Raw genomic sequence first — 23,196 nt, forward strand, 5'->3', positions numbered from 1 at the left:
CTGTGCAAGCTTGAAATCATAAGAGCCATAAATCATCATTCACAAATCCAAAAATAGTCATAACCATAAAACATTTGTAACACAGTTGTCAATGTATGCGATGCATAGAATCTATCCCCTTCATCAATTTTCTTGTTCCTTCTTAAAAAGCATTTGATAATACTAACATGCTTTTACAAGTTTAAGTTCTTACTAATCATGATCCTTTTCTTATGTACTAACTTGATTATCTTTGTTTGGCCATCCATCGTGATTACGGTTTATAGCCGCAACCTTGGTTTGTTGTGGAATAACTAGTCCTTTGGGTTGAATGGATTCAGGATTAACTTCTGCTTGCACTTCAGTAGTGACTACGTCTTCACATTGGGGAGTTCTCTGAGCATGACCTTGCTTAGCATCTCGAGGTCTCTTGGGAGCCATGGAAGAAGCTTGATGGATTCGAGCAGTGCCTTCATGTAGGGTTAGAGAGAGAGAGAGAGAGAGAGAGAGAGAGAGGCTGATTACAGTAGTTCATCGCATCAACAACAACTGAGAGTTTTCTACATGGATTGTTGTGTGTGTGTATGTGTCGTGTGTTACCTCCCTAACATGACACTCTACCCCTGTTTATATAGTAATTGGGGGGGTAAAGAGAGGATGATTTCTTTTCTAGCATTTTTCGATGATGTCATTAATGATAAAGAGAGAACACTTTTCTTTTAGCATTTTTGATGATGTCATTGATGATGTCAGGGAGGGGACTCTGTTTGGCAGCGCAAAGATAAAATTTGACAAATATATGGATGATACAGCAACCAAGGCATATACCTTGGCATCTTGGCCTTGACATACTTGGCAACTGGCTACGAAGGCTTCGTTGGCACTATTGGCTGCATGTAAGAAGCTCCCACTAGCTTGTAGGAAAATCTTCCCGGGAGGTCACCCACCCCGGCAGTATCGTCACTTGAGTGCACTTAACTGCCAAGTAACTATCCACTAGGCTTGTTCTTTTTGCTATTCTATACTACAAACATAGTTTTAATAAGCTAGTTTTAGGAGGATTTTCCAAGTCTTTCTTCCATGAAGTGGCATATAATACCTCATTAATAATAACAATTATCTTCATAAGTAGAGCCAGTTTCATAACTAGAGCTAGTTTTTTAAAAATGTGCAACATTAATAACTTTTCTTTGAAATGTATACACACATTGTTTATTAAATAAACTAAGTAATGGGGGCATTACATTCTTCCCTCCTTAGAGAAATCAAGATTTCCTCTTCTCGAGAGAAACTGGGGGTCTTCTTTCATAAGGGTTGCCTCACCGATCCAAGTGGCATCCTCTTTAGGATAATCCTTCCTTATGCTAGGTGTTCTCTTAGGATTCCGCTTCTTAGAGGTTCTCCCTTGTACCTGGAATCATCTTGGGTTGCATTTTCAGAATTCCTTGAGCAAGCACGACTATTGTTTTGTCATTAAGCACATGTTCGAGGTTTGGTACATAAGGTTTCAGTAGGCTTACATGAAATACATTGTGAATCTTGAGATGGGGTGGCAATTTAAGCTTGTAGGCTTGCCTTCCCATTACTTTGATTACTTCATATGGTCAACAGTACCTTGGAGTAAGATTTTTGTATTTTCCCAAGGATCATGAGCTCTTTTCAGGTCTTACCCTTAGAAACACCATGTTACCTTCCTTGAATGTTCTTATGGATCTTTCAAGATCTGCATAGGACTTTTGTTGATCTTGAGCAACTTGGGTGTTATATGGATCAAATTGATTTGTTGATTCATCACTTCAAGCATAGCCTTAGAAGTGTTAGACTTTAATCTTGACTTCTCTATCTTTGGTATGACTGTACCCGACACTTAGCATGTCCAACTTTACACATGCTGACATTAAATAAGTTGGTGTTTAGCTTAGCTGTCTTTGGTGTGAATGGTCCTGTTGTGACCTTAAGTTGTCAGTACTCTCTTTAGTTATGTGTTATGGATCATGAAGAAAAATGTGTGAGCTCTCCACTCTTCACTATTGGCTCCAACCCTTCTCTCACTTTCATCATGGTATGAGAGCTATGAATGGGCTCTCTGAAGGATGGCATTGGTGGAGCAGACCCTGAAGCTTGAAGACAAAGTATATCTCTTGAAGAAGTAGGCTGCCATTGATCTCATGTGAAAGGTATGCATTTGAGTTTGAGTCTCTAGACTATCAGAGCTTGTTGGGGGTTGCTCAAGGGATCAAGAACATGTATTAGAGACTATGTATGATGTCATTCATGCTTAGCATGAGCAGCTAAATACAGATGTGGAGCTAGAATTTTTGCACCTACTTTTTTATGGGAAGGATTGGATAGCTTAACTCATCCAATGGTGCACTCTATTGCTCATGAAGGAGGAGCAATGCTATGTAAAGCTTGGAGAAGCTTGTTCGAGCATGGTAAAGTGGATGCTAATCTTCACAACCAACAGGTCTAAGGTAAAACTATATTTAGATGGATCATGTATTTGAGCTTGGCTGCTATCTATACTTTGTTGGTCCAACCCAAGCCATAGGAAGGGTGGATAGTGCGCTACTACTTGATGAATCACTTGTCAAGGGGTATGCAAGAACCCATGGTATTGATGCTTTTTCTTGAGCTCATTTTTGAGCTACATGGTTATGTATAGATCTCAAAATAGGGAGAGACTTGTTGCTAAACTTTCAGGGACAGATACTCTTGAAGTTTGGAAGATATCTGACATGTACAATGAACTCTTTTGAAGCATAGACATACTTGGCAAGGTACAAGTGTTATGTCTCATGCTTTTGAGCTTGGGTTTGGAGTGTCAATTACTCAAATTTGAAGGGAATAATAGAAAAAAATTTGTCCAGAAGTTTCCAATACTACTATTGGGCATTGTTTGGTCCACAAATGCCTTTGGAATGATGCATATGATCATCAAGAATGCTTGGTAAATGTCTGTGCAACACCCATGTACACCTCGACATGACCAAAAGGGATTAAAACTTCAGTTCTCGAATGACTTTACAGATTTGAAAATTATAGGCTAAAATTTTAAATTGAATGTATAACAATTATCACTTGAAGGTTAAAGCATTTTGACATTCACTTGTACCCGTAAGACTTGAGTCATGCCATTGGAGCTATAGGTGTGTTGTGGATACTGTGAGCATTAAATGCCTAAAATTTGGACTAATGTACTACTAGTTATAGTAGGGTATTGACTATTTTTATTAGTTGGAAGGATATTTAGCTTTCATACATGATGTACATGCACTGCAGTGTGCCCAATTGGACATGTATGGATACCTGCATGTAATAGCATCTGTCTGAGATGTCTTGGGGCTGTTTGAGGCACATACACTCTATTGTTTGGTTGGAAGAGAAGCTCTTGGTCACTATCATTTGATGCTTACATATTTCTTTTCTGTACATGAACAATCTACTCGATTACATGTTGGTTATGCAGTGAATGCAGTCTATATATGCAGGAGGCTACAATACCTAAGTGATTGCCAAACTGACAAGAGGTGAATGTACCATTGATTTTCGACTGAAACAGTACTTGTCTAAGCAAAGGGTGTGCTGAAAACTGTCATAAAAAGTTGTAGGCTGAAAGTGAACTGTCAAAAAGATTTGGTTTGCATGTAGCCAGGAAAGGTTTACACTATGGAAAATACTGAGACGACAAACAATATTACCAAGATTGTGGGGGAAAAGCTTGGCAGCAACAATTATGCCATATGGAAGTTTTGTATGGAGAAATTCTTAATAGGGAAAGGCTAGTGGGAGCTAGTGACTGGAGTTAAGATTGAGCCCAAGATGCCTATAGGTGACAGGCATCCAACACAAGACCAGCTGTGAGCTCATCGAGCATGGACAAAGAGAGCACGCAGGGCTTTGCACTGGCTGTCCCTATGTATATCAAATGCCATGGTAATGCAGATAATGAATTGCAGCTCTCCTAAGGATGCATGGGACATTTTGACCAGGTATTATGGCACCACTACAAGTTCCAGGAAGATACAGTTAAAGCATAAATTTAACAACATGGAGAGAAAGGGTAGGTCCATACAGGACTATGTGATAGAGATCAAGACCATTGTGGATCAGCTAGCATCTGTTGGTCCTTAGGTTGAAAATGAAGATATGGTTGCTGTGACTTTGAATGGCTTGGGTCCAGAGTATAAGTCTTTTGATACTTCAGTGTCTGTGGGGGACTGAAATGCTGGATTTCAATGAGCTGGTTGCATTGCATATCCATGAGGAGGTTAAACTTGGCTTGGGTACAGGCTCTAGTAGCACAAAAAGCAAGGATGCAATCTTTTATTTCAATCAATGCGAGCGTGGTAGCTATGGTACAGGCTATGGTTCTGGAAGAGGAGACCAGAAAAATGCATCCTATGGCAATAATAACTAGCAGGGATCAAATGCAAGAGGAGGTGGAAACTTTAGAGGCAGGGGGAGATCTAGCTCTCGTGGTAGAGGCTCTTGGCATCAGCAGTAGTTGCCCATCTAACAGTCCGAATAAGGATAAGGATTGTCATTACTGCAAAAAGCATGGTCTTATTCCAAAGGATTGCTGGAAGAAGCAGAACAATCAAAAGGGCAAACAGCATGGACACTTTGGTTTCGTCCAGTCAGGCAGCTGATGCTTCAAGAGATAGACTATTTGCCATGTAGTATGTGAAAGACAAGGTTGCTGAAAAATCCATTGATGATGTAGTATGGTACATTGATTCAATGGCATTGAATCACTTGACCCCTCATGGTGATTGGTTCACTGACATGGTAGCTTAGAGAAATGCCTATGTATGCATAGGTGATGACACGTAGCATAGCATTGAGCATAAAGGCAAACTTGTCCCTTGTGATTCATGATGGCGAGAAGAAGGACTTATATGATGTACTACATGTCCCATCTATTACAAAGAACTTATTGTCTGTGGGCCAAATGACCAAGCAGAACTTGCGGGTTAGGTTCAATAAGCATGGGTGCTTTATTGAAGAATTTGGCAATGGATGCAAGTTGATTGCTCGTGGTCACAAGAATGGCAGGATGTTTACTCTTGATGCCACTTTGCCAGAGCTGAATTTAGCTATGTTTGCCCATGGTTCTAGCACTATTAGAGATTTGGAAATTTGGCATAATAGAGTGGGGCATGTTAACTTGCAGAGGCTGCAAATGATGCAGAAAAAACAGCTTGTTGCAGGTTTATCCAAGTTTGCATATTCTGACATTTGTCATGTTTGCAATGCTTGCTAGTTTGATAAATAGGCTAGTTTGCCATTTTTCAAGCATGTAAGGCAGAGCACATGTCCATTGCAGTTATTGCATTCTGATGTCTGGGGGTCAGCCCATAATGCATCTATGGGAGGCTCCAGGTACTATGTGACATTTATTGATGATTACAGACGCTATACTTGGATGTATATACTGAAGTAAAAAGATGAAGTGCTAGCTATTTTTCAGTAGTTTAAGAAGCAGGTAAAGAAAGAGTTTGACTACTATATCTCTTGCTTAAGATCAGACAGCGGTGGTGAGTATGTGCCAAATATTGTTGAGAGTTTTTTGGCTGAAAATGGCATATGTAGGCAACTTACCTACAGCTATACTCCACAGCAAAATGGAGTGGTAGAACGTAAGAATAGGGTGTTGATGGAAGCTACTCGTGCGATGAAGGATAAGAAGAGTATGCCATTGTATTATTGGGTAGAGGTTGTTATGACAGCCACCTACATTCTTAACAAGACTCGCACTATAGGTATTCATGATGTGACACCTTTCAGAGGCTGTATGGCTACAAGGTAGATATAAGTCACATGAAGGTATTTGGTTGCATGTCTTATGTGCATATCCCCGATTAGAAGAGGAGGAAGCTGGATCCTAAAACACATAAATGTGTCTTTCTTGGACATTCGCAAGAGAAGAAGGCATACAAATGCTATGATCCCTCTACATGTGAGACACTTGTGAGCAGGGATGTGATTTTTTATGAGATGGCCTCTTGGTATGCATCACCTACAATATGCCTTCTACATAGGTGTCTATAGTTGATTTGCAGTAGAGTATTGCATTGTCAGGTCCTACAGTGACATGTTTCTTCTCTTGTGTCTCCTTGGACAGGTAGATTGAGGAGGACTATAACACCATCCACGGATGACATTATGTCAGTGAGGGGAAGACATGATGTATTGGGCAGCAAAGGGAAGGAAAAAGCCTTTGAGGATGCATCTGATTTGATGACACCTAGTATCATGACTTCAAGCTATGACTCTGTTGGAACTTTAGATACTGAGCTTGGCATTCTGACTGTCTATATGCGTGGCACGAGGCACAACAGGTACATTTTGCCTCATGAGAGAGGGGAATCAAGCAGTGCACCACAGCTTAGATGCTTGTAGAGAGTCAGGTACCTTGTTGACAGGTTGACTTACAATGGTTACTCTGCAAAGCACTATGCTTATATGATAAAGGTGATGGAGATTAAAGAACCAAGTACATATGCTGAAGTAGTGAAAGATGAGCATTGGATGCCTTGGCTCAAAATGCAACATGGGATCTTGTGCCACTACCTGTAGGGAAAAAGACCATTGGCTGCAAATGGGTCTACAAGATCAAATGCAAGTCGGATGGTAGTGTTGAAAGGTACAAAGCCACGCTGGTTGCTAAGGGATATGCTCAACATTACGGACTTGATTATGAGGAAACATTCAGCCCTATTGCCAAGATAGCAACTATACGCACAATGATTTCATTGGTTGCTGCTAAAGGCTATAAATTGTAGCAGATGGACGTTAAGAATGCATTTCTTAATGGTGACTTGGTAGAGGATGTCTACATGGATCAACCCAAAGGGTATGTTCACCCTGATTTTTAGCATTATTTGTGTAAGTTGAAAAATTTATTGTATGGGCTAAAGTAGGATTCGAGAGCCTGGCATGCAAGGATCAGTAACTACTTGTAGAGCTTGGGATTTATTATGGGCAAAGCTGATCACAGCCTATTTATGAAAAAGACCGTAGTGCTAGTCATATATGTGGGTGATTTGATAATTACTAGGGATGATGACTTGGGCATACAGCATGTTATGGAAATGCTAAAATCAGAATTTGACATGAAAGACTTAGGTGATTTGAAGTATTTCTTGGGCTGAGGTGGTGAAAGCTGAAAATGGTTTATGGCTGATGTAGAAGCACTATGCCATGGAAATTCTAAAGAAGTATGGCATGGCTGAATGCGAGCCATTGGATACAGCTCATGAGCAAAATGTCAAGCTAGACATGAGCACTGGAGCTAAATTTGAGGATGTAACTACGTACAGGTAGATGGTTGGAAGTTTGATCTACTTGACCATCACTAGGCCTGACTTGAGGTATGTTGTAGGACTCATAAGCTAGTTCATGTAGAAGCCCAGAAAGTTGCATTTGGATGCTATTAGGCATATTATGAGATATGTTAAGTCCATTGTAGATTATAAGCTATTCTATGTGAGAGATAAGCCCTTGAAATTGGTTGGATACATGGATGCAGATTGGGCAGGATGCTCATATGACCGTAGATCTACAAGTGGCTATACTTTTGGCTTCGGAAGCAGAATAATCAGCTGGAGCAGCAAGAAGCAACCTATAGTTGCTTTGTCAAGTATTAAGGTTGAGTACAGGGGTGCTGCATTGGAAGCACGTGAGATTGCATGGGTGCTCAAGCTTATGACTGATTTGGACATATAGGAGGATGCTCCAGTGACTTTACTATATGAAAATATTAGTAGTGTACTCCTGGCTACGAACTAGTATACCGTGATAGGACTAAACACATTGAGGTACACTATCACTTCATCAAAGAGATGGTTCTTGCAAGGAGATTTGATGTCATGCATGTGAAGATTGATGAACAGGTTGTGGATATCTTTACCAAGTCTTTGGGTAAAGATAAGTTCAGTGTTTTCAGACATCTACTTGGTGTATAGATGCTATCTTGAGCTTGATGGGGAGTGTTAAACTTTAAGCTCGACTTCTCTATCTTTGGTATGACTGTACCCAACAATTAGCATGTCCAACTGTACACATGCTAACATTGAATAAGTTGGTGTTTAGCTCAGCTATCTTTGGTGTGAATGGTCTTGTTGTGACCTTAGGTTGTCAGTACTCTCTTTAGTTATGTGTTATTGATAATGAAGAAAAGTGTGTGAGCTCTTTGCTCTTCACTATTGGCTCCAACCCTTCTCTCACTTTCATCAAGAAGCCTCTACCTTAAGAGTGGGATCTGAGAAGTTGAGAGGTGTATGACATTCTTGACCATACAAGGCTTGAAATGGTGACATCTTGATTGTTTGTTGAAAGGTAGTGTTATAGGCAAACTCTAGCAAATGTAAATATTCAATCCACCATTTTGGTTCTTTTTCACATTAAGACCTTAGAATATCTTCAACAATCTAGTTCACCCTCTCAGTTTGGCCATCAGTTTGAGGATGATAAGCAATATTGAAGCATAGCTACATTCCAAACACTTGGAATAGGCAAGTCCAAAACTTAGAGATGAACATGGAGTCTTGGTCACTGATTATGCTCTTTGGCAATCCATGTAACCTAAATACTTCTTTGATAAAGACTAAAGCAATGTCAGATGACTTATAGGTTGTTTTGAATCGGATTAAGTGTGCAAATTTTGTCAATCTATCAGCCACTACCATGATGGAGTCATATCCACTAGTAGCAGTAGATAATCCAACAACAAAGACTATACTTATTGAGTTCCATTTCATTTTTGGAATGTCCAAGGGTTGTAACTCTCCAAGAATCTTGATTCTTTTTGCCTTGACTCTTTGACAAGTCAAGCACTAAGTTACATACTTTAATACATCCCTTTTTAATCCTGGCCAGTGATAGATCTTATGAATTGCATTGAGTATCTTGGCATACACTGGATGTCCTGTAGTGGGACTGTCATGTGCTTCCCATAAGATCTTGGCCTTCACTTCTAAACTTTTTGGGACACAAAGGCAATCATGGTAATATAGACAACCATTACTAGCACGATAATCTTTAATCTTAGACATTTCTTTGTCAAATCTTTCTCCTTGAAGTACCTTAGCCATGAGTCCTTCATATTCCTTATCCTGAGAAATAGCTTGGCGTACAAGCTCAAGTATAGGGTTATCACGTATGGATACGGTTCTTATGCTTCAAACTTCTACAACACTGTTAAGAAAGGATTTTTGGCTTAATGCATCTGCAATAACATTGTCCTTCCTTAGACGATATTTGATTTCAAACTCTTGCAGTATCTCTATCCATCTTCTTTGCCTCATGTTCAGGTCAACTTGGGTGAAGATCCACGTAAGACTTTTATGATCTGTCATAGTTGGACTCATAGGGTTTCAATTTTCTAGAAGTATAGAGCACTAATCTTCCTTCTTGTACTAGTACCCCACCAATTGCAAGTCCACTTGCATCAGTGATCACCTGAAATGGTTAACTGAAATCAAGGAGTTTTAATACAGGTGTAGTGGTTACAACTTCTTTAAGCTTATCAAAGCTTTCTTGATGGTCAATGGCCCAAATGATTACTGTATTTTTCTTCAAAATATTTGTCAAGGGTGCAACAATGAGGGAATAATCCTTGATGAAGATTCGGTACCATCCTACCACTCCCAAAAATCCTTGGATTTCTTTTATTGTCTTAGGTATTGGCCATTCTAGGATATATTTTACTTTCGTAGAGTCTATAAAGATTCCATTAGCGGAAACAATGTATCCAAGATAGTCAATCCTATTAGTGAGAAATACACATTTACTCATCTTGGCATAGAGATGATTTTCACGGAGTGTTACTAGGGCAATCTTTAAGTCACCTTCATGTTCCTCTATTGATTTGGAGTATACTGGTATATTGTCAAATAATACTAGTGCATATCCAAATCATCCAATAACTTTTTCAACCATACCACCTCACACATACTAACATAGAGCCTCGCGGGGTTCACTATATATATATCCTCTATATCACGTGCGTTCATGGCCTATTTATAAATATCCTAATCTGTGAACTTTTCTTGAATAAAATACAACCCTTTTCTATTCAATCTATAAGTAACCCCTTTATATGACACCCTTCTATATGTAAAAAATGCATATAACTGGTGTTTTAAAAACCCCTTATTTTGAACTCACGTTATATATACATATATTCATGAGTGACCCCCCCCCCCCCCCCCTCGAGCATAGAGTAGCACCTCTATACTTAGCCTCCATACTTGATAAAGTAGCTATAGGTTACTTTTTGCTGCTCCTCTAATTAATTGCTATACTATCAAGGGAAAATAAGGCTCTGATAGTAGATCTTCTATCGGACATTATACCAACATAATCTATGTCTATGTATCCAAACACTTATCTATTTTACTTGCCTCATAAAAAAATCCATAATACAAAGTGGACTTCACATACTTCAATATGTGTCTAACTGTATCCAAATGAGGCTTTCTAGGCATTTTCTTAAACTAACTAACAAGGCAAATATCAAGTTTGGCCTTGTGATAGTCATATAAATTTGACTCTAGACTGTTCTTCTAAACATAGTAGAGTCTTCTATCAACATTCAACTTCATATTTTGACTCTAGACTATTCTTCTAAACATAGTAGAGTCTTCTATCTCATCCCCAATATCAACATTCAACTTCATATTTTGCTTCAATGGAACTGAAAGAGGGGTACATGCTATCATACTATACTTTGACAACATATCCAAGTCAAACTATCTTTGAGATAGCAAAATACCATCATACTATCTAATCATCTCAATACCAAGAAAGTACCTCAACTCACCTAAATCATTCATCTCAAACTTATTCTTGAAATGATCCTTGACTTTAGAAATCCCACTTATGTATAATTTTGTAGACCCACTTATAATTTTGTAGAACCATCTTCATTATGTAAACCTTTATCAACGTTTACAAGTAGAGAGCACAACGAGTGGCACGACGATCTGAATGCAGCAACATGCTGAGAATGCGCTTGTACTGGGCAGTCGGCCTGGTCGACTGTGACATACGCACCAATTTGACATACCAAAACAAATAGAGCGCTAATGTGGCGCAGGCCACTAAGAAAAGGATTAAGGAAGTCGACAATTACGAGTAGTGAAACCGCAGTACCGACCAGGTTTTGTTTCTGTTTATGGGAGACGATGTTTACATTGTTCGGCGAGGTCTACATGATTCTACCACTTGAATTCGTAGTGCGTAGAACCAGTTAATGAATGGATCGGTCATTAGAGTTACTTGATCTAGGCAATAGAGGAGCACGCGTCTCACGCACTGACTTAAAGTTAGACGGAATGTGGTGATCCAACTAGAGTTCTCTAGTCGATTAATTTTGAGGAGGCCGGACTGAGCAAGTGGGATCTACTAATCATTAAGGGTAGTAGCTATAAGCTTCTACTTAGGCTGCCTGAGCGGCTGGTAATTGGCGGTGGGCGAGATGGGGAGTAGCCGTTGCAGCTACAATGGCCTCGCAGGTGGAGAGCTCGAGCTTGTGCGCGAGGGCATCGGGCATGCGAGCGAGCAGATTCTTAGAGGCGTAGCTGGCGGTGTAAAGTCCGTGGCGCATGCCGGCGAAGTGGAAGGAGAGGTTGCCGCCCAGCCAGTAGGTGAGGCTCTGGATGTAGGCGTCCAGCTCCTCACTTACATACAAGGAGGGATCAGAGCCGCTGCGGATTTCCCGGACGAGTCGCACGCACTCCTCGTCCATGTCCTTGACAAGCTGAGAGACGTCGAACATGATTTGGTGGAGGTCGGGAGGAGTGACAGCACCGGCGTGAGTGCCACTGGCATTGCTTATGGCAGCAGCCTCGACGGAGTCCTTGAGGCGGTTGTAGTAGAGGATGGAGACGAGGTTGAAGAAGTCGCCGTCCTTGTATTCCTTCTCGAAGGAGAGGAGGTCGTTGAGCCAGCAGATGTGGTAGAGAGTGGCATCTCTCAGGCGGAGAAGGAGCGGGTGGGCCAGCGTGCGCTCGTCCAGCTCGATGCCGAGGGCGAACTCGATCAGGACGTCGCAGGCTCTCCAGCAGCTGGAGTCCCTCCGCAGCCGCGTGTACTCCTCCACGTCAGCCAGGCGCCTGCTCTGCCGATAGCCCACCTGGGTGGCAGTGGCCCGAAGGAAGTCGCGGAAGGTGCCCACGAAACGCTGCTGCTGGTCCATGGGCATGCCGCTCCGCAGATCCGACCACACCTCACGCGCTGACTCCTCGATGAGGCGGATGGCCAGGCGCGCACGCGCCGAGAGCCTTGTGGAAGTAGCTGCTACTGCTGTGGCAGACTCCTCATCTGCACGATCCTCGAGCACAGCCATGATCCTCGCCCCCAGGAGCGCAGCGGCCGAGGAGTCGGCGGCCATCTCCTGGGGCTCGTCCAGGAGGTTGTCCACCATGTGCAACCACGCCATGAACTTGATGATGGCCGGCATGCGCGAGCTCAGACCGTTGGCGTACGACAGCGTTACCAGGACGTCGAAGCGCGACTTGAGGGCCACGCTCTCCGCGAAGCCACCGCCGCCTTGACCTGCGCCGTCGACCAGCAGCATGTCCCCGAAACGAGACAGGAGCCACTCCTGCGATAGCTGCTTCAGCTGCAGGTAATCCGGGTGGATTGTCTGCGAAGGAAAGGAGCACTGCACCTCGGGCAGCTCCACGCTCGTAATGGACTTGTCAAGGGGCAGGTCCGTGAGTCCCATCTTCTGCACCGCATCTGAGGGCAGCAGGAGCTCAGCTATGTGAGAGAGCACGAACGACGACGTGACCGGAGCCATAGGATTATATATATAGATGTATATATATAACAATGGACGACGAACGATAGGGAAATCAGCGGGATTGCTTTTGTAGTTGATGTAGGCTAGCACCAAGTAGGTGATGCGAGTATATTGCCCGCACGTCAAGTTATGTGGAACGTAGCGCCGAAGACGAAGAACGGAAGCTCAAGCGATCACAGAGTCGATCGAGCTGGTAGACCTGCTGCAATTAGCACCCGTTTTATTACGGTCCGGTATGGTACACGGAGAGGAAAGGAAGAGGTCAAACGTTTGTGGCGACAGAATGGTGCGCCCGCCGTGCCCTACACTGCCTACAGGGTCATTTTGGCACATGGTCACTTATGAGGTCGAGCACGCGACTCATATACCTATAGGCTATTACCATACACTTCAAGTTGCACTCTTGAAAAAACATCCCAGCTGCCTGTCTTTCAAAGATGCTCTTTGAAAACAAAGAATATCAATCATTATTATTCCATAGTCTCCATCTATATCTTGCATATGGTTTTGTTTAGTCAAATCATCCTGCTCTTCTTTATCCTAGGAATTTTAACCCTACCTACATGCTCTCTACTCATAACGTCTGTGGATCCAAGTTTTTAACTATCCATATTAGTGTGTTCTTGTAGCATCTTTTCAAAATTCCTTGTTAAAGTATCATTGACCACACATATGCTACATGCTCAATCATCTCTACATCAAACATTCAATTCTTCATCAAACTTCTCTTCAAGCTGAAAATAATCAGTCATTTGCATTTCTTCTTCTACTTGCAAAGCATCCGTTTCATCAATACAATTCATCATCTTGAGTGGATCATAAGCATCACTAGAGAGAATCTGTGTGCCATTGATATATTTTGGTTCAACATCCATGTTATCTTTTATCATCACATTTGCAGTATCCTCTGGCAAGATATCTACAATATATTCTATCTCCGTACATGATTGGATCAACTTCCTCTTGAAGTTCATATATAAATTCCCTCCATCAATAACCCACATAACTATTTGTATCATGTCTACTTCTCATAGAATCACATCCTAGATTGGCTCATCCAAGATCTACTCTTCCACCATTTGCATCTTCTGATTTATAATGCTTGTAACTCCATCAAGAAACTCACTCGCTACCATATCTAGGATCTGTCATAGGGTAAACTCAACTTTGCAATCCAAAGACTCTATAAGTCTTGAAAAACCTATAAAGTCTCACATCTTGCAATTTTATATTGCCACTTCACATTGGCCTCACCAAATGTCAAAGGGGATCATGAATTGCCACTAAGTGCCAGGGTTCTCAAAAAGGAATTTCAAAGACAAGGGAGCAAGTGAGTGTAGAGACCAAGAAACACTTTTATATTCAATATTAGAACACCTATACATACACTTAGACTAGGTGAAAGCCTAAAACTCTATAATGATATAATAATCTTATTACAATAATGAATCTCCAAGAAATAATTGGAAGATGTGCATCCAAGAGAGCTTCACCAAGCATCAAGCATCCTCAGGTTGTCACAGTTAAAGACACTTAGATATGTAGGCCTTTAGAATGCAAGGTGATCATTGAGAGTTTTGCATAACCTAATCCCTTACCAACGTCCTCACCTCCTACCATCTAAAATAAAGAGGGGGTGTTTTTGCATCACCTTTATGTTTGATGACATTCTAATCAAGTTGGCGCGACATCTATTGAAGATGGTAGAGATTATTTATATTATCATGAGTCTCAAAAAAGGGGCTTTAATCTAGTCTATTTTGGAGCCTCCACCCATAGAGGGTTCATGTGAGCACTAAATCACTAAATCTCATGATCTTGATAGGATTTTTTTCATGGCTTCCTCACTTTTTTCCCACTCTCCATTATCTAGACTCAAGCATATATATGAACTTGTGATATAAGGAAGAGTAACATTTAGATAATATGTGATACTAGAAAGGAAGAATATTCCTAATAGAAATGATGCAAGGCTATGTCTTGGTGGAAATCATAACCATGGTTCTCTTATGAACTTGTTAGGGACTATATAGCAAGGAAAACAATACACAATGGCTAAGTTGAAGGTGCAATAAAGTGCACATTTAGAATATGTTAAAATGCATGGATCTAGAGCATGGCTATGGTGTATGATAGATGTAAATAAGACCCATGAAGACATAGAGTTGACAATTATTTATTACACAAGTGAATTAGGTTCCAAGATTGAGACTTGGACTCATAAAGAAAATCTTGTATATGTAGACAATGACACATACACTTGAGTGAAAGGACAAAAGTACTATGGCATTGCATTCAAATGATAGGCAAGTAGAATGCTTTATAGCTTGAGGATAGGTAGCACTTTCCACCAGTGTGCTTATGGGATTGAGCAAGCCTGCAATATCCTTAGCCCAAGTACTCTAAACAAAAGGGCTACACTGGGTGTGATTGCCTAATTCTCAACACACCTCCTCAATCACAACTAGAAAGGCACAAAGTGTGTACAAGCTTTAGTGAGTCACCACATGCAAAGTGTGGGCACTCCACAAATATGGTAACATCCAGAGGCTGTCACAAAACAAAGCTAAGTGTGGGTACCAAAAACATGGTGGACATCCAGATGCTGTAGTAAGGGCTTTACAAAGTGTATAGAGGCTGTAATGTCAAATTACATGAGGAGTTCACAAAGCTTGAACAGAAGCATTAAGGCAAGGTTATACAAGGCTTTAAAAAAGTCTATCAGAAAGTTGGGAATAGAAGGACTAGTGAGGCTTGTCCTTCTGCTCCTAATGGTCTTATTATTATTATTATAATAATTATTATTATTCTCCATGGTCTTCTTCTTCTTTCACGGCTACAGGATAGGCCTTTCGAGACCTCTTTTTGGCATGACAGAACTTCTCAGCAAGTCCGATCTTTTTGCCAAAGTCACAAATTAGCTAGTTCCTTTTGCCTTTGTTCTCGTACTGACATACAATAATTATCCCTCTTTTGCAGTTTCTTCTTTTCCTTTGATCTTATTTTCTTCTTCTAACAAAGAGGCTTTAATGTCAACCAATTTAGGGTTTGGCATGTTGATTAAATTGGTTGAAACATTATCAAATTATGGAAGTAAACTTTTTAACAAGACACCAATATAAATATCTTCATCCATTTTTAGATTTATTTCTACAAGTTGGGTTAGAATACATTCCATCTAGTTCAAATGAGATGCCAAGGATTTATTAGGCTTCATGTCTAGTCTAAAGAATTCAATTAGAAGTCCATACTTACAAGTCTTTGAGTAGGCACTAAACAATGTGTCCAATCTATCCCATCTCTCACCCGATGTACCACATGCATCCATGCTTGATCTGCAAGTTGGTTGCTTGATATTCAAGCAGGTAGGTTGATTTTAAGATTGCTCCAAATCTTCTTCTTGAAGGTTTATACTTGTTGGAAATTCAAATCTAAGGGAACGAGGCTTTAGTTGACTAAAAACAGTGGAAGAAATGAAGTGGAAAAGAGCTTGAAGAGTACTTGGCTATGGCAGATTAGGGTTTTTAGAATAGGGATCTGATTTTTTTGTTGGGGAAGCTTGTACAATGGATCATTTGAGAAACCCTTTTAGTGGGAGATAGCATAGGTATGGATCTTGCAATGCCCTATGGTGATGGACAACATCACGCTGCACTGAATGAGAATCGATAGTACAAACAAAATTCAACACAATTCAAACAGGGACTTCAAATTTGAGTAATGCTAGGCTATGTGGTCAGCAATGTCAAGCTTTGAGGTGAGAGAGAGGAGCTCTAGGAGTAGGGAGAGAAATCTTCAGAAGGAAGCTTGTTAAGATCTTGCTTGCTTGAAGATATCTAAGAGCTCAATGCAGGGCAGGTGCAGTTTGGCTATGGCTGCCAAGAGGTAGAGGATATAAATGAAGTGAGAAATGGATGGATAGGAGCAAAGAGGAGGTGAAAGAAGAGCTTGCTGAGCTTAGCCATGCTCACTATGGCTTTGATACCATGTTAAAATTCATGGATCTAGAGCATGGCTATGGTGGAGGATAGATGTAAATAAGACCCATGAAGACATAGAGTTGATAACTATTTATTACACAAGTGAATTAGATTCCAAGATTGAGGCTTGGACTCATAAAGACAATCTTCTGTACTTAGACAATGACATGGATACTTGAGTGAAAGGACAAAGGTACTATGACATTGCATTCAAATGATAGGCAAGTACCATGCTTTATAGCTTCAGGATAGGTAGCACTTTTGCACCACTCTACTTATGGGATTGAGCAAGCTTGCATATCCTTAGCCCAACTGCTTCATATAAAGGGGGCTACACTGGGTGTGATTAGCTAGTTCACAATAGAATAATCTTGAGAGTAGGAGGAATAGCTTGATCTTTTGCCCCCAAACTCTAAGCTTGGCCTTCCCCTTTGTATTTATGAAGGTATTAAGGTGGAATTATGGATGGTGTTGAGCTTTGACATTTTCATTTATTTAAATCTATATATATTTGGTGAACTCATGCTAAAACTATGCAAATATATATAGGAGATACTTTTATATCCTTTGAGCTATATTTTTGGATGAATTATAGATTAGAGTACACTTGGAAGTTGTCTAAACTCTAATGCATACATTCTAAAGAATCTTAGAACTCTAAAAATTGATGACATATCCAATAGATACATAAATTAGAAAAAGAATTAACTTCTTAGGAGTTTAGTAGAAAATGCATTAGGAGTACTAGCAAAGAAGAAAAAGGATAACTTCAAATTTTGAGAATCTAATAATATGAAACTTTGACAAAATTCAAACAATTTTTTATGAGTAGTAATGAGAAGAGGAGATATATAAGATGAAGTTTATTAGAAATTGACCATGTCTCCTCTATAGACACCATATCGCATTTTGAGAAAGTGGAAAATATAATGTGGAGAGCCCTCTAAAACACTCAAGAAAAATGCCTAGTTGAGCTAGGGTGGAATTTGTAATGATTAAGACATGCATAAGGGTGATGGAACATGAGCATAGATTGTGTGTAAAATATCATTTCAAGGATATTCCTAGAGCCACTTCAATCAAAAGCTTGCAGATAAAGTGGATTTGTAAGAATTGGTACCCTTAGAGTCTATAAGGCATCATGCTAAGTTTGTGAGTATGTGATTGTTGACATCATGACTTGCAATATTAAATCCCCAAAATTAGGTCTTATACAAATAGAGGATATATCTAAATCATAAAAATTTATCTCAATATCTTGATTAATGTTATAGAGGAAAAAAATTTTAAGGGTGTAAATTTAATAGCCAACTTCATGGGGGTGAAATTTTTTGTGTGGCTTATCATTAAAGAGGCAAGGGACTACACATGAAATATTTAGGAAATTGCTTGAAAGGAGCCATAGTTTTGGAGTTATAAAGGACACCATATTTTGGAATTTCTAAGGAAAACCATTGATTTGGAAGCTAAAAATGCCTTTGAAACACCATTTTAGAGAATTTGGGAATCTCCCAAGTCCCACTTTCAAGTAAAGATTTGGCCATGTGGCTAAATCTTAACCCATGCTTCAAATTGGGACTTGGAAAGACAACCTACATAGTAAATAGGATAGACTCCACTTTCAACCAAGGGGACAATATTTGATCATGTGGCTAAATATTAACTATATTGGGAATTCCCTAATATAGTTTTTGAGCATATAGCATGCTATGAGATTTAGTATACTCCTTGTTCTAGCTTATGTTAGATATGATCAATGCCCCTTTCTCATAAGATGCCCCCAATGATCTATGGTGCTCTAAGTTATAAGGACCCCATTATGAGCAAAAGCTATGTGTGAGCATAGACGTTGATGTTAAGTCATCTGACCTGTATGTTAGATGAGGTCCATGTCATTGGATGGTAAAAAGGTAACCTTTGTTGGTCTATCCTTTGGGCTACATAGAGTAGTCATGCTGGCAGGCGAGCGGAGGGAGTGGGGGTTTTGAGGGTTATGGAAACAACACTTGCCTAGGAGGGGAGCTAAACGTAAATGAAATATTCCTTTGAATATGTCTGTGACAACTAGGAAAGGTTTGTAATATGGTCTAATAGGCTGACCAAGCTGCCTTGTCTAATTATGAAAGAAAGACTCCTCCAAATCCATTTATTAATCTATCTTTCACCCAATCAGAGTTCTTTCAACTTTGGTTGCCTCTTTTTAGACTATTTTCATGTATTGAGAGGTTTTTCCTTCATTATAAGAGAGTAGTCCCTCCTACATGATATTTCTTAGATGCTTAACACTCAATAATAATATTCTATAAACTATATTGTTTAAGACAATGAGCTATTTAATATCTTACTTTAGGAAAGACAAATCCTAGTAACTTGACATACATGTAATTCATGGCAGTGCTTGCATGTGACTTACGTCTAAGATTCATGATGGTCAATGATTAATTTTTAAATGAATTGCTCTATTATTGACTAGAGTCATTCATTTGATATTCCAATTTTTTTCACTACAAGGAAATGGAAGCATAACAATGGTAACTTTTGATGAAATTTAGGGATGTCGCTAAAAGCATTGATATCAGATGTGCATTGACACTTTTGGAAACGCTTTGCAAAGCAAATAGTGATGCTTTGTGAAGAAAATACCAATGCAATCTGTGCTAGAATACTATGGAAAGGAAAGCACCAAGAGAGCTGAGTGAAGCATTTTTGGGTTCTAATGAGTGTGAAGAGTAAAAGAGAGAGAAAGAAAGCTCAAAGAAAGGGAGGTTTTGAGAGAGAGAGAGAGAGAGAGAGAGAGAGAGAGAGAGAGAGAGAGAGAGAGAGAGAGAGGTCACCATAAATGTTTATGAAGAGGGAGGAGATGGCTGTGAAGGCGGATTAGAGAAGGAGGGAAGACACGAAGGAGAAGATGGTGATGATCATGAAGGGATTCTTCTTCAAGCTTTGGGCTAAGTGCATTCTCTCTTCTCTCTTTGTTTTTGTATTTTCTTCTCCTCTCTTTCTTTTCGTTTGTGGAGAGATGCATAGAGAGGGAGGGAGGTAGGGAGAGAGAGAGAGAGAGAGAGAATGGGAGAGAGAAATAAAGAGAGGGAGGGAGAGAAATAAAGAGAGAGAGGGAGAGAGAAAAATAGAGAGAGCGATAGAGAGGGAGAAATAAATAAAATAGAGAGAGGGAGGGAGAAAAAGAGAAATAGAGAGAGGGAGAGGGATAAAAGAAGAGGAAAAACAGAGAGAGGGAGGGAGAGAGAAAAATACATAGTGATTGAAATATAGAGAGAGAGGGAGAGGAAGAGAGGGAAATAAAGAGAGGAAGGGGGTGGAAGAGAGAGATAAATAGAGGGAGGGAGAGTGTTGAGGGTTGATATGACTATGTTTTGGAAAAATTTTTGTTGGATTTTTGGGTGATTTTTATATGATTTGAATGATAATTGATTGGTTTGAAAGTGTTTGAGAGAGTTTTGGATAAGGTTGACTAGGTTTGAGACACTCATGATTGATTTTTTTAGTGGAGATATAATGTGCTGAAAGGTTCTGTTGAGTGTTTAAAAGATTATGATTGGTTCTGTTTAGCTTATATTTTGTTCTGATTTATTTCTATATGAGAAGTTAGAATAATGATTGATGCTGTTGAAGGGTGTCTTGAAGCTTATTGAATGATTCTTGATGGTTTTGAATAGTTTTAGTTAGGCCAAATTATTTTTGATGACCTTCTATATGATATTGTAGACCTTCTATTGACCTTCTATAGTAGAGCTTCTATAGATCATATGTATGCCTCTGTAAGTGTTATATGGAATGAATGTGTAGCTTAGGAAAGCTTTCTAATCTTGAGAAGAGATGAATACAAGTTCAAAATAGCTCAAAGAAGTGGATGAAGTGGCTATTGAAGACTCAAGTAAAGACTAAAGTGACAGTAACATTGTTGAGCTATGAAAGGACATTGTAGTGGCTTTGGTGAATCTTCATATTAGACATACCTCTTAGAAGGGGTATCCACAACCAAAGAGTGATTATGGGGGGTTATTCTTCATTATTCCAATGTATTATTGAGAGAGAGCATATGTGAGAGAGAGTGTGTATGAGACATAGCCGATTTTCTATGAGAAACATTGTATCTATATGAGAGAGACTATGAAGAAATTGAAGATAAAATCTATGTGATGAAAATTCATTCAAAGTGGAGCATTTTTTTTTGTTCTCTTGTTCTTTTGATGGGTTATATGAAGAATGTGTTGAATTTTTTTTGTGATAAATCCATGGGAGAATTATCATATGATGATGCATGAAGATTTGAGAAGATTGGTGTTGTTTTTCTTCTTGCAGTTGATTAAATTATGAATTATCATGTGCTAATATGTGAAGATTTGAGAAGATTGATGTTGTTTTTCTTCTTTTGGTTGATTAAATTATGAAGAACATGCTTGTTGATGATACAAGATAGATTTCTTGCAGTAGATTCCCTATTTTTCTTGTTGTTCCTCTTAGGGCCCCATGTTTTTTGTATGCAGCAGGGGAAATCTGCCATCAATAAGCACAACAACAGAGGCTGATAATAGAAGAAGTGAAGAAAAGTAACAGAAGATTTAAGAATTCCTACAGCTATTGAAGAGTCAGAGATCTTCATTGCCAAAGCCACTTTCTACAAGTGCATCCCTTAATGGCGTAGGTATATTCACAAAGCAAGAAGGAAATGAGTTGGAATTTGTTCGTGGATGCTAAAAACAATAAGATACATGGGATACTTGGTGCATTGACAACCTTCTATTTGTCCAATTGGCAACCCAGTGGAAGCTAGTAGACAAAGTGTTCTTCACAACTTATGCTATTAAAACCCTCCGAAGTTGGTGCTATCAAGACAATGGCACTATGGCAATCCTCAAAAGAATGAGTTTTGATACCTTTAGAACTTAATATCTTCCCCTTTACAGTGTAATAAAAGATGAATTCAAAGACCATTAGGCTTATATGATAAGGGTGGTTGAGGATATTGAGGCCACTTATTTTGAGGATACTATTGATCATGCTCATTGGGATGCAACAAATGGATAGGGAGATTGCGTTCTGTGCGTGCGGAATGCTAGTATATATATATGAGACATGCTATCATATATCATGTCAGAGGAATCTAATTTTTAGCAACAGGAGCACCGGCAGCACCAAGCTGATTGATAATGTCTTTAAAAGCCTCGATATGAGAGTGCATAGAAGTACCAACCTTATATTGAAGATTCTTCAAACGAGTTTGGAGATATAAAATTTCGGTGACCGATTTCTTCTCAAACGTTGAGATAGGATACGCCCAAGCATCATGAGAGGTTTCCAGATGAAAGACATCCAACATAAGTGAGTCAGGAAGTGCAGACAATATATAACGACAAGCCGCTTTATCACGATGAATCCAATCAGTATGATCAATTTTCCATTGTTCAAATAACGGGCCATCAGTAATCAGAGAATTGTCATTCATCTGAAGGAGAGAAGTGCTTGAAAGAACAACCAAGGTAGATATTTATCCCACTTTTCTCAATGACAACATAATAATTAACTACTTATAACACGGGTATTCCTTTTTTAAAACTTTTATGGCTATGTGAAATGGGATACCAAAAACATCCAAGCTCTTTGGTAGATGCACTACACTTGTCCCATGTGAAGGGCTACACAAAAGTGATATTCAAAGCACATAAGTTGAACCCCATCCTGAAGCTTTGTGTCGCAAGGCATCCTCACCTTGATACACTTAGATAGTCCTTGAATGGTTAAAAGAAGATTTTGAAAGAAAAACACATTGCCAATGGTAACATGGCAAAGGGCCTTCAAACATGAGCCCTTTAAAGAATGAGGGAACTGCAACTTTTTTGCACTTTGGGTGTTACTAAATTAAAGTTATTTCTAGGGTATATTACTAGTTTTCCAAAAGGTTTCTAAGTAGCACAACATCATGTAGGCTCACAAATCCAACCCTCAAGGAAAGTGTAGGGTGGGGTAGCAACATTAGGGTGTGTACTTTGGCCATCTTACCTCATTTGAGACCTAGAGTGATTAATGGAAAATCGAACCATACGAAGATCATGGTATTTCAATTTCTAGGAGTTTTGCACGACGTACCATGTCATATGGTGACTCGAAAAGTAACCTAGATGGTGCTAGGTGGATATGCCATCTTAGCTACCTAAATCAAGGTACCCTTCCATCACATAGAAAACCTCACTTGTCTTTTGAGCTATCAAGATCTCGATATGTTGAACGTCACATAGCTATGATGACATTGTCGATATACTCACCAGTATGTTCAACATTGTTATCAGCATGCATACGAATGATATTTAAAAAGTATTAGTGGTACCTATATCGGTGGTTATACTAACGTAATTTTTCAAAAGATTACCACTATTCTAACGCTCATAAAATAAACTTAACCAA

At 39.6% G+C, this 23,196-nt stretch overlaps 1 protein-coding gene across 1 annotated transcript; it reads right to left on the reverse strand.

Annotated features, from left to right (window-relative positions):
- Window positions 1-10,921: 10,921 nt before the first annotated feature.
- Window positions 10,922-13,105, reverse strand: LOC148033534 (microbial Terpene synthase-like protein 13). Its single transcript, XM_087682323.1, has one exon. The coding sequence runs from the start codon at window positions 12,788-12,790 to the stop codon at window positions 11,426-11,428; it is 1,365 nt and encodes a 454-aa protein (XP_087538449.1). The 5' UTR covers window positions 12,791-13,105; the 3' UTR covers window positions 10,922-11,425.
- Between the last annotated feature and the right edge of the window lie 10,091 nt (window positions 13,106-23,196).

This window comes from Lygodium microphyllum, chromosome 7 (genome assembly GCF_053477565.2).
Source record: "Lygodium microphyllum isolate KBCC chromosome 7, Lygodium_microphyllum_v1.1.10, whole genome shotgun sequence".
In the NCBI taxonomy this organism is placed as follows: Eukaryota; Viridiplantae; Streptophyta; class Polypodiopsida; order Schizaeales; family Lygodiaceae; genus Lygodium; species Lygodium microphyllum.